Here is a 13,409-nt window from a genome sequence, read left to right as displayed (position 1 = left end):
TATGCAAATACATTAGGCAACTTACTCACCCAATTTTACACCTGATAATTATCTGCTAATTAACTCATCTGTTGTCTGCTATTGATTGGGTGGGAGGCCTAGGTGAATGTGGAGGAGGACTGGGTGAACTGATGGAAGTATCGGCAAAATGGTGATTTGGATTACATGCACATCTTTTAAAATATAGGAGTTTCATGTATAAATCAGGGTTTCATATGAGTAAGTTATGTATTTTTTGTGCATATATGTGTGATGTTTATAAAATGGGTAGGAAAAATACGTGCTTTCAATGCATTGCTGATATTCACGTGTAACCACATACACACACATATGTTGGGGGTAGACATACACATATTTTATAATCTTCATGTGCCTGATATGCACAGATAATAAAATGCTGTAGTAGATTTCTGCATGGCTGTATACATAAGGAGGTTGCTTGAAAGTTATCCTCTCTATATATGGGATCCACCTCTTTCTGCATTCCTCCTCCTAAATCATTACTTCTTGCTTCAAAAGAAGGTAAGGTGACCCCATATTTCAGCTTTAGTGCTATGCAGTATAGCATGGGAGATTTGAATTTGCGTTATTTGTACAATGGAGCAGGCAGCACTCAGATTGGTCATGGAGATTCCTCTCAAGCTCCGAAGAGGAAAGGAAGACAGTTGCAAGAACACAAAAGCAGTGCTGGGGATTAAGCCTCAGAGGAGACTTCCCTCTAGCACTCAACCAACAAGGGGACCCATGTTCTTCAGGCCATACTGTCTGGAGGAGGAGGTTATAAAGTCAGGAAATGGGGAGAACAAAAAATGGAAAATATAGGTGCTTTGTCCTTTTAGTAGAACTTACATTCCTGCTGCCTGTGACTAGAGTAATATATGGTAAGGCAGAACATCAAAGTGGCAGTGCTCGGATGGTGCCTCGTTGCGATGCTTCATTTGAAGAATCACACCAGGAACACAAGTCCCATAGACATAGCCTGTGTTTTCCAACAGTAAAGTAAATACTGAAAAAAATAAATTGACGTTGCCAAGGCTAGAACTGCTTTAAGTGAAAAAAAAAACCAACTTGCTTGCTGTACACAAGCCAATGCCATCATTCTAGTTTAAACAGGACTTAAGTCATTTAATATTTTTATGATATGATAAAAGTCTGTCTTGCATTATTAACACCATGCATTTCAGACTATCTCACCATGTTTGTGGCCACATTCTTTCTTCTTGGCGAGAGATGGATGAGGGTAGGAAAGTTGTGGACCAGTCTGTCTTACAGCAGGCAAGAATGGACATATATCTAAGGCAGGAGGCTCTCTCTTCTTGGGGGCAAATGGAAAACAAAAATGAATAGCTAAAGATAAGTAGACTCTCTTTATTCAAGGTATGTGGGAGAAATATAAGTGGTTTGGGAATATGTGTGCCTTTCTCAGAAAAGCAATGGTTGTTTATTGCAGCCGTATATAAGAAAAACAATATTTGTTGGGAAAAAACCATGGAAATAGTACAGAAGACAAATTTTCTCTTCTCTCTGCAGGTGTGAAAGAGAAATTTAGTTACTTTTGGAGTTTATTTACTATCCTGAATTTGGCCTACAATGTATGTTAAAACTGAGCTAGCATGCATTATTTCCAGTGTTTGCACAAGCGTCGCCAATATAACAAAAAACAAAATCAGGCCAACCTGATGAAAATATTAACAGTTCATTAATATTAAAACGTCAATGCAGATCATGATAAATCTCATGATCCATGATAAGCCTTTGAAAGTTTGGTGTAGTTAACTTTTAAGTGGTAGCTAACTTTCTGCCAAGAGCATCAATAGGCCAGTGAACCTGCTTATGCTCTCAAATCCACCCCTCCTGATCTTTAAAGGGATAGCTAACCTTAAGTGACTTGTCCCAACCCGATAGATGAAGCCCCCTCATCTGCATACCCCCCCCCCCAGTAGAATACCTTTTCCCCCTCACCTGCCATATCACCCTATCTGCCCCATAAGAAAACTATTTCCTCAGCTCACAACTCTGCTACAACCACCCAATATGCAAAACAATATCCCCCCTCCCCCCATGCTGCTGGCCTACAGCCCCCTTTCTCCTACCACTCCCTTTACCATCAGGAGACCCCAGATTGTAATGGAGCAGGAGAGATCCCTAAGCTGATTCTGCTCCATTGGTGCCATAAACCAAAATGGGGCAGATCCTCTTTGCCCTGCATGATAGGGCAGGAGTGATTGGGGATCGTTCTTGCCTCATTATGACTCAAGGGTTCTTGATGGGAGTCTGGGGGGGAGGGGGGAGCTGAGTGCCAATAATTGGGGGAGGGGGGGATGAGATTGTAATCCACTGTTTGGGGTTTCCTTGGGAAAGGGAGAGGGTAATGCACTGGAGGAGAAGGAGGCTAAGGGGACATTTTACCTAGAGGGAAGGAAACTTTTTTTTTTTTTAATATATTCTGCTTTTCGACATTTCAAAGCAGATTACATTCAGGTATGTGCTTGAGGGGGTTTCATCTATGGGGGCAGTGGAGCAGATCTCGTGGGGCTTGCTACCCCTTCAAGGGGTTAATTTTCAAAAAGTATCCACATGTAAAATCATAAGAACATAAGAAATTCCATAATAAAATTCTATCAAGCCCAGTATCCTGTTTCTGAGAGCAGCCAATCCAATGTCAGGAAAACGCATACTTTCTCTACCTATATTTCAGGCATTCCTGCCACATGCCATGTTTGAAGCAGTTCACTCATCCTTGTCATCCATTTTACTTCCTCTGGTTTTTGAAGAGAAAACACATTAACAAGACGGGGCCAATTTTCAAAGCATTTTACCTTGTTAATTGGGTATCTGTAAATTGCCCTCCATCAATGCAGCTATAAGCTTATGAATTGTTTCGCAATGTGCGAACTTTAAGTCACATTGAGAGAAAGCATTCCTGGGGCTGTGCTTAGGTCATGGGGAGAAAAATTAAGCACAACCATGGCATTTTCAAAACTTTGGGGTAAATTTTAAAAGGGCCGCGCGGGCATCCATGGGCACACAGTTCTTGGCACACACACATGGACATGCCGATTTTATAACATATGTGTGTTGCCGCTCGTATGCTCTAAAATCCGATACCTGTGTGCACATGCACACCCGATTTTATATTGCACCTTGTGCAAGAGGGGGGATTTTTTAATAAACGTGCAGCAACATGATCGGGACATCCCCAGTTCCCTAACCCCCTACCTTTCCTTTCTCCCTTTTCCTCTCTCCTCTCCTCTCCTCCCCCTAAACCCTATCTATCTACCCAATATTTTTTTGTTTTAAAATTTGCTTGCTCCCAGGAGCAGCGTAAGTTTTGCAGGCTGGCCAGCTGCCAGTGAACGCTTCACCGAGACAGCCCCTAATGGCACTGTCACGGCCAGCCCCCACCCCGTCCAGACCCAGGTGCCCCCCCTTTTAAAAGCCTGGCACTTCCGCAAGTACTGGGAGATACGCACATGGCCAGGTTGCTCTGAAAATGCACTCGGCGCGCATGTGGCCTGGCCACGTGCATGTCTCCCAGTATTAGCGCGCACCGGGGATTTAAAATTCCCCCGTTTCCGAATACTTTTCTTGCAAAAATCTGCTCGCAATAAAAGCAAGTATGAATGCCCCTTTCTGTTGTGAGCCAACAGTACTACCATGCATAATAATGTCAGTTCTCCATTTACACCCTTCCCTCAGACAATCAATGCATGCTGGGCACTGCACTCTACTATTTCACAGCAGAAAACTTCAGTTCAAGTATCGTTACATCACATGAATTAATACAAATTCAGAAGAATTCACAAGCCCCCTCTCAAGTCACCTTCATCACTGTCTGTTTCCTGCCTCTCCCTTTGCATCACCACCAGTGTGGATAAGTATTTATTCTTTCACAACAATTAATATAATTTCATATCCAGTTTTGAGACTGCTCGTCACCCCTCAGGACTTAGGCACCTTCCACAACTGCATGCTCAGCCATTGAAGTACTCTTGTTGTGAGAAATGTCTGACTCACTATCCTAACTAGGGATGTGAATCATTTTCCATATCGTCTTAACGATAGAAATCGTGTGGCAGGGCAAGAAAATCGTCTTAGGCACGATTTTTTAGTTAAAAAATCGTTAAAAATCGTTTTTTCCGATTAGTGCGCACTAACTCGAGTTAGTGCGCACTAACGGGAGTTAGTGCGCACTAACTGGGAGTTAGTGCGCACTAACTGAAAATGATACAATTTGACACTTTTCAGGTCAGTTAAGGTCAGTTTAGGAATGAATATGTATTCCTATTGGCTGCCCTCTTATTTATTCATGTTACCAAGTTTCCTACTGACAGTATATGGGGGATGGGAAATGGAAACAGTTGGTAGCTTGACAAAACAAGTAATGTGATCAGTCAATGTGACTAGAACTTGTGCCCTAACCCTGATACCAGGGGTATTGTGATCTTCCTGCACACAGTGCCCTATCCCTATTAATACCAGGAGTGTTGTGATCTTCCTGCACACAGTGCCCTATCCCTAATACCAGGGGTGTTGTGATCTTCCTGCACACAGTGCCCTATTCCTGATACTGGGGGTGTTGTGATCTTCCTGCACACAGTGCCCTATTCCTGATACCGGGGGTGTTGTGATCTTCTTGCACACATCCCGATATCAGGGATAGGGCACTGCATGCAGGAAGATCACAACACTCCTGGTATTAATAGGGATAGGGCACTGCATGCAGGAAGATCACAACACTCCTGGTATTAATAGGGATAGGGCACTGCATGCAGGAAGATCACAACACCCCTGGTATCAGGGATAGGGCACTGTGTGCAGGAAGATCACAATACCCCGGAGGAGTGAGGGTCAGGCAGCTCCCCCCTGTCTGTGAAGCCAGCCTCTCACTAGTAATGCAGGGAGGGAGCTGTCTCAGACTTCACCATCCTCCCCCCCCCCCTTACCCACACACCATTCACTAGCTGGGACATGGGGGAAGTCAGGAGTGAGGGTCAGGCAGCTCCCCCCTGTCTGTGAAGCCAGCCTCTCACTAGTAATGCAGGGAGGGAGCTGTCTCAGACTTCACCATCCACGCCCCCCCCCCTCACCCACACACCATTCACTAGCTGGGACATGGGGGAAGTCAGGAGTGAGGGACAGGCAGCTCCCCCCTGTCTGTGAAGCCAGCCTCTCACTAGTAATGCAGGGAGGGAGCTGTCTCAGACTTCACCATCCTCCCCCCCCCTCACCCACACACCATTCACTAGCTGGGACATGGGGGAAGTCAGGAGTGAGGGTCAGGCAGCTCCCCCCTGTCTGTGAAGCCAGCCTCTCACTAGTAATGCAGGGAGGGAGCTGTCTCAGACTTCACCATCCTCCCCCCCCCCTCACCCACACACCATTCACTAGCTGGGACATGGGGGAAGTCAGGAGTGAGGGTCAGGCAGCTCCCCCCTGTCTGCGAAGCCAGCCTCTCACTAGTAATGCAGGGAGGGAGCTGTCTCAGACTTCACCATCCTCCCCCCCCCTCACCCACACACCATTCACTAGCTGGGACATGGGGGAAGTCAGGAGTGAGGGGCAGGCCGCTCCCCCCTGTCTGCGAAGCCAGCCTCTCACTAGTAATGCAGGGAGGGAGCTGTCTCAGACTTCACCATCCTCCCCCCCCCTCACCCACACACCATTCACTAGCTGGGACATGGGGGAAGTCAGGAGTGAGGGTCAGGCAGCTCCCCCCTGTCTGTGAAGCCAGCCTCTCACTAGTAATGCAGGGAGGGGGCTGTCTCAGACTTCACCATCCACCCCCCCCCCCCCCCTCACCCACACACCATTCACTAGCTGGGACATGGGGGAAGTCAGGAGTGAGGGTCAGGCAGCTCCCCCCTGTCTGTGAAGCCAGCCTCTCACTAGTAATGCAGGGAGGGAGCTGTCTCAGACTTCACCATCCTCCCCCCCCCCCCCCTCACCCACACACCATTCACTAGCTGGGACATGGGGGAAGTCAGGAGTGAGGGTCAGGCAGCTCCCCCCTGTCTGTGAAGCCAGCCTCTCACTAGTAATGCAGGGAGGGAGCTGTCTCAGACTTCACCATCCTCCCCCCCCCCCTCACCCACACACCATTCACTAGCTGGGACATGGGGGAAGTCAGGAGTGAGGGTCAGGCAGCTCCCCCCTGTCTGTGAAGCCAGCCTCTCACTAGTAATGCAGGGAGGGAGCTGTCTCAGACTGGTATCAGGGTTAGGGCACTGTGTGCAGGAAGATCACAACACTCCTGGTATTAATAGGGATAGGGCACTGTAAGAGATGACTGTAGTAGATTGAATAAAGATCTGATGTTTCTGCTCTCCTCACACCAAACAAAAACAACACACAAGGAGAGAAGCCCTTCTTACAAAGCTGAGCTAGTGAGTTAAGTAGGAGGAAAAGTAAACATACTGGTGCCAGTGTGGCTACTTAAAAAATACACTTACCAACAATCAATTACATATATTTGAACTGTGTACAGTTCCAGCCAGGACCACCTTTCTAAAATGCACAGTGATTGGCAAATTCAACATGCACTAGCATTTCAGGTGCCTGCTAACAAAAATAATAAACAAACAAGTTCTAGTCACGTGAGTGCTGATCATTACATTACTTTTTTTGTCAAGCTTCCAACTGTTTCCATTTCACATCCCCCCAACCATATTGGTAACATCAATAGATAAGAGCACAGCCAGCCAATAGGAATACATACATACATATTCATTCCTAAGTGACCTTTACTGACCTGGGAAGTGTGAACACTTTGTTTCATTTTCTGTTGGTGTTCGTTAGTTTCCAGTTCCATTTCCCATCCCCCCAACCATCACCTCAGTGGTAACCTTGGTAACATCAATAGATAAGAGGGCAGCCAGCCAATAGGAACACATATTCATTCCTAACTGACCTTCAGTGACCTGGAAAGTGTTTATTTGTATCATTTTCAGTTAGTGCGCACTAAATCGAGTTAGTGCGCACTAACGGGGAGTTAGTGCGCACTAACTCGAGTTAGTGCGCACTAACACGATTTAACGATTTTTAACGATAAATCGTTAGAATTTCTATTGTATCGTGTTCTATAACGATTTAAGACGATATAAACATTATCGGACGATAATTTTAATCGTTGAAAAACGATTCACATCCCTAATCCTAACCATATCCATACAGGACTCCCTTTTTAATGACTGGAAGAGTGGCCAAAATTCTGCTAACTAAGGGGGTCATTTATCAAAATGCGATAAGGGCTTATCGCATGCGAAAAGCCCCGTTAACGCATGCGATCGCACCATATTGTATGGTGCGATGCAAATTCAGAAAATAGGAGAGAGAGAGAGAGACTGGCCACAATATCATGGCCCATAGGTAGGTATTTGTATCCCTATGGTAGGCCCACCTAGTAACTCGAGGTGAGGTTTAGGTAAGAGTGTAGGGGGTTAGGGGCCACTTTGACATTCTACGTGACACCTACGAACAGAACAGTGGTCTCTTGTGAAGATTTGCTGGCCTTCGGAGTGAGGAAACTCACTCCAAGATGAGATTTGGGCAAGGTTCTCTCAACCTAGCTTGATGGACTCTCTACCTGGGTAACATCAAGCTAGGTTGAGAGAACCTTGCCCAAATCTCATCTTGGAGTGAGTTTCCTCACTCCGAAGGCCAGCAAATCTTCACAAGACACCACTGTTCTGTTCGTAGGTGTCAGGTAGAATGTCAAAGTGGCCCCTAACCCCCTACACTGTGGCCCAGCTCTCTCTCTCTCTCTCTCTCTCTCTCTCTCTCTCACTCTCACTCTCTCACTCTCTCAGTTGAATGACAGAAATACAAGAGGTCTGGCACTTACCACAGAATCTGAAATGGTATCACAATTTGTGCTAACTTAGCTCTTCACACAGGTAATTAGTGCAAATTGCAATAAATGCTATATTAGCATAAAACACACCCCTTTTGCTATCGGGAACTTATCGCATTTTGATAAATCCACCCCTAAAACTTCCTGAATGCCTTTTTATATAATCTCTATTTACTTGTCCATAAACCTCCCTGCCAATTATTTTCCACTCTTAGAAAAGCCTGGATTTTAAAAGCTACACACATAAATTTCAGGGTTTACATGCGAGGCTGGGCCTTGTGTGCGCCGTGCGCATTTTACAACGGGCCCGGCCACACACATAAACCCCAGTTCGCACAGAAGTGCCGGCCGAGGGAAAAAGGGCAGCCCGTGGGCCATGGTCTTGGTGGGGAGGGGTGCAGCGGGGAGTAGGTGGGCTGGGACAGCGCCATTAACCGCTGTCTCAGGGAAGTAGCGCCGGCAGCCAGCCGGCACGTGCAGATTAATTCTGCTCCAGAGAAGCAGTAAGTATTAAAATAAAAATATTAGGGATAGTTAGGGTAGGTTTAGGGGGTAGGGAGGAGAGGGGAAAAGGAAGGAAGAATAGAGTTAGGTATAGGAAAGTTCCCTCCCATTCCGTTTTGTAAAATCCCCCCATCTGTGCACGAGTCACGGGCCGCATGTGTGAGCGGCCATCAGATTTTATAACATGCGCGCCGGCGTGCACATGTTATAAAATTGGCGTGTACATGTGCGCGTGCCAACAGCCGCATGCACATGGACGTGGCGCACTCCTTTTAAAATCAACCCTTTACCTCAGTCTCACTTCCCTCCTCCCACTTCCTTCAAGTACCAGTTTGAAGTGGTTCTTTGATTAGGTCTAGAGCTCATTTTAATTTTAACTTTATTTAATTTTTAGAAAAAAAAACAATGACAAACTCTTGATATTAAGAAACTCACCAAAGTATAAGTAACACATGAAATAAAGTAAAAGTAATAGGGAAACTAATAAAGACTCATATTCTGTTCTGTTGTCCAAATGCCAAGAAAAGAGAGAAAAGAGGCAGCCCGGGGGCCATGGTCTGGGCAGGGAGAGGCAGAGTGGAGGGGGGGGAGGGCTGGAACAGCGCCATTAACCGCTGTCCCGGGGAAGCAGCGCCGGCAGCTGGCCGGCACACGCAGATTACTTCTGCACATCTCTAATAAAAAGTCCCTCAAAAACTGATGTATTTGGCCTCTCTGGTCCCAGAGGTGATAGGATCAGCATTCAAAGTGTAAAATATTGAATTAATAATAAAGAGGTACCTCTCAAAAGTTAATTCATATCTTTCTTTACTTCAGCATTAAATTGCTCATGTTTATCTGCGTCTCCATCCTACCTTCCTGATTACAATTTGTGACAATTTTACTTGAGTCCCTCAACAAACAGAGAGCTAAGATTATCAATAAAAAAGGACATACCCAAATAGTTGTTGCTTTTTGCCATCTCTGTAATGTTGATTTTTGTTGCACCTTCTGGGATCTCTATTATTTTGTGGTAGCCAAGATTAGTTAGAGTGTGCTTGAAAACTCCAGACACGACCTTACATGCAGTGTTATCCCCTCCACAGATACCGCATTTGTCTGTCACTTTATCTGAGCCCAGATAGTCATCACAGCCAATACTCTGGAACAAAAGTGGACAGATCTTAAATTAAAGACGACAGTGCCAGTCAGTTCAGCAGTATCCTGCATATTGAAATTACAGTGGAAATCGAACACTTTATGATGCAGTATAAATTAATTAACATTAAGAACAATAGCTATTGTTTTCTCTGCTGGCAAGTTGTATAATTCTAACAGATTTGATAATAACAATACAGTAAGAACATAAGAACATAAGAAATTGCCATGCTGGGTCAGACCAAGGGTCCATCAAGCCCAGCATCCTGTTTCCAACAGAGGCCAAACCAGGCTACAAGAACCTGGCAATTACCCAAACACTAAGAAGATCCCATGCCACTGATGCAATTAATAACAGTGGCTATTCCCTAAGTAAAATTGATTAATAGCCGTTAATGGACTTCTCCTTCAAGAACTAATCCAAACCTTTTTTGAACCCAGCTACACTAACTGCACTAACCACATCCTCTGGCAACAAATTCCAGAGCTTTATTGTGCGTTGAGTGAAAAAGAATTTTCTCCGATTAGTCTTCAATGTGCTACTTGCTAACTTCATGGAATGCCCCCTAGTCCTTCTATTATTCGAAAGTGTAAATAACCGATTCACATCTACTCGTTCAAGACCTCTCATGATCTTAAAGACCTCTATCATATCCCCCCTCAGCCGTCTCTTCTCCAAGCTGAACAGCCCCAACCTCTTCAGCTTTTCCTCATAGGGGAGCTGTTCCATCCCCTTTATCATTTTGGTTGCCCTTCTCTGTACCTTCTCCATCGCAACTATATCTTTTTTGAGATGCAGCAACCAGAATTGTACACAGTATTCAAGGTGCAGTCTCAAAATGGAGCGATATAGAGGCATTAACGATCACTGCAACTCTGATTAGTCGACTAAATCTATAATAGCGGCCTGCTCTGAACAGTTTAAAATTTAACTATTGGAAAGAGTGGAACATCAGAATAGATAATTATATTTAAAAAAAAAAAAGTCAAATATCTGCCACAGTAAACATTATGTATACCCCTGTACGTGAGATGAATTCTGAAAGTGGGCATGCTTGAACCATTACAGCTTCTGCTTCAGAGAGGCTTAACATCAGTGTGCAGGACTCTAGCTAAAGTTAGGAAACTGTCAGACATATTATGCAATGTCTAACTCTCAAAAGTCAAAATTAAAAAGCATTATAACACAATCAAAGAAGTGCCCACAGTCTGAAAAACTGGCATAAAAATTGCAGATTGTATAAAGCTAATAAAAAGAAGAACATGGTTCAAAATAGGTAAGGAATACAAAGAAATGTAATGTTCATTCCCACATTTAGGATTTTTCACAGGGTTCCCTAATGTGGGATTGTAGTGGCCAGCTATTACATGTCTTTTCATTATTCCTCACCTGTTTTGCATGCTTATACATTTTATAATACAGATTTGTAATTTCCATGAAGATTTACTGAAACACACAGATTTAAAATGTGTGAATACTTTTATTCCAAATATGAAATCACAAATCAATAAAAATACTGCTCCATTGACTTTCCATGGCTTTTGTACAGGAAAAATGTATATGTTATCCATTATTTTAGTGTTTGGAAAATTGTTGATGATGCCTGCAAATGAATGGATCAAACATTACATATTACAAACAAATATTTTATTAACATTAGACTCTGTACGTTATATCCCATTGAAATGATCCATGTACCTCCCAGAATGACATTCAAAGAAGATGAATTGGAACAGTGTTTAGAAGTTCAAAGGCCACTCAATAACAAGTCAACTATGTAATAATAAATGCAATATTGACTTTAGCATACACTCAGGACTTGCTCTTAAAGAAAATAATTACTGTAAAAAAATGTAATGAGAACAATATAATTGTATAATTATTCAGGCTTTTATTTTATTCGCTATCAATTATTGCAACTCCCTATACACGGGGCTTCCAAAAGACTCTCTAAAATCTTTGCAGCTCTAACAGAACTCTGCAGCTTGGCTGATTACTTCTTGTTCAACCATTATATTGGCTGCCAATGGCTCAAGAAGTGCATGGCAAAGTACTGATGCTGGTAAAGAAAGCCTTTTGTTTTGAGGCTCCTTCCTTCCAGGCTGATTGCCTAAAGCAATGTTCCTGCTTGTGCTCTGCATTCTGCTGAGCAACTATTATTATGTACTACACCTTTAAGGAAATATTGTTTGCAATCAACTAGGAATCGAGTCTTCCTGATAATTGGTCCAAAGTTATGGAATGACCTCCCTCAGGAGCTTCGTACTATTATGGACTATAAATCTGTAAAAAGCTAAAAGGTTGTCTGTTTCAGCTTGCATATTCATAACTGTGCTAGGGCCTTTCATGTCATTTTATATTGAGGATGTCCATATTCAGACACAATCCAGCTAGCTAACTTACAAGGTCATTCATCAAAATGCATTATGGTGTTAAAGCCCGCAATAACACCATAATGCCCACGACAGTTATGGTATCACGTGGTGTGAATGCAAATTTTTCAAAGGGGAGGGGTTCAGGCAGGATTAATGAAAATGAGGGGAAATAATTTCCACAAAGTTCTCTCGCCTTAGCATGATGGACTCTATACCAGGGTATTATCAAGCTGGGGTAAGAGAACACTGCAGAAATCTCATCTGTGTGAGACTTTCCTCACTCCAAATGACATCAAATCTTCACTGAGGTGTACTTTCTCGCTCTCTCTTTGTCTTACAGGGTGTTTGGTGCAGCAATTCTAAAATTATCATAACCACATCCTGTTTTTCTTATCGCAGGCATTATCCATGCAAAATTATAGCATTTTCATGAATCTAAGAGTTAGCCGGATAATAACTTTGAAGGTATGTTCAATAGTGAAACCACACTATTGATTGTAGCTGGTTATCTATAGCCGCTTAACTTTAGGGCAGCTCTTTGGCATGACCAGCCTTAACTGGCTAACTGAACTCCTCCCAGTTACACCCTCAAAACTCCATGAACTTAGCTGGCTAAATTCTAGCTGCCTAACTTATTAGGCAGCTAGAATTTACCCGAATATGTGCCCAAATATTTATTTAGCTGGTTAAGTTCTGAGTTAGCCAGCTAAATGTTTTGAATATGGACCTCTGTGTTTATATTGTGTTAGCTGACTAATTTAATTTTTGTTTTAAACATTATGTTGTTGATGTACTTTGTTTAGTATGGGTTGTTCAATATAAGCAGAATATAAAAACTTTTAAATAAATAAATCCATAAGTAAACAAAATGTCCCTTGTAGAACATGCTCTGCAATTTTTTCAAATATTTTATTTTCAAATAGTCCTAGCTCCTTTGACACCAGTTTACCCAATGTTCTGAACAGTCTAACAAGCTGGCCAATGTTCTGAAATTAGAGTGTGACCATCTACAATTTGAGTTTTACGTTATTACTGAGGGCTGGTTGTTTAGTGCATCTGGTTGGGAAGGAAAACAATGTCAGTAGTGGATATGTGATTGTTACAAATAAATCTGTGGTAAAGTACAAGCTCAGATATCGAGCTGCTTTGAAATAAATAATAAATTATAACAGAAAATGGAATCTTCCTGTCTGCTGTCAGCTCCAAGGAGCACTGACACCTGATAGAATTTCACCACTGCAGTAGTAGTTGAGAGAAGGATTACAGCATTAGGAAAACTTTTTTTTTTTTTTTTAAATCATTTTTTGGTGCAGTTTTCTCCTGGTCTTTTGGGCTTCCAGATCAATTGGAAGAGTCCTCAACTGAGTTATGACCCAGTGAGCTTTCATTTGGAACTATCTGGGGAGATATTCCTCCTATGTTATATCCCCCCTCCCCCGTCTGGTCAGCCATTGCAGAAATAATCCTTGACCAAGGGCCACAAACTGCCCGGCTTCCTCCAGAACCTGGCTAATGTGGACTCTAATGGGGCCTGTTTACC

At 43.3% G+C, this 13,409-nt stretch overlaps 1 protein-coding gene across 1 annotated transcript in view; it reads right to left on the bottom strand.

Annotated features, from left to right (window-relative positions):
- Positions 1–13,409, bottom strand: part of THSD4 (thrombospondin type 1 domain containing 4) — a 1,544,828-nt gene that overhangs the window by 214,459 nt on the left and 1,316,960 nt on the right. The window contains 1 exon segment of the mRNA XM_029575745.1: positions 9,293–9,497. Coding sequence (XP_029431605.1) covers positions 9,293–9,497 — 205 coding nt within the window.

The sequence above is a fragment of the Rhinatrema bivittatum genome, chromosome 13 (assembly GCF_901001135.1).
Source record: "Rhinatrema bivittatum chromosome 13, aRhiBiv1.1, whole genome shotgun sequence".
NCBI classification, from domain to species: domain Eukaryota; kingdom Metazoa; phylum Chordata; class Amphibia; order Gymnophiona; family Rhinatrematidae; genus Rhinatrema; species Rhinatrema bivittatum.
This window is presented reverse-complemented; position numbering and strand designations above follow the sequence as displayed.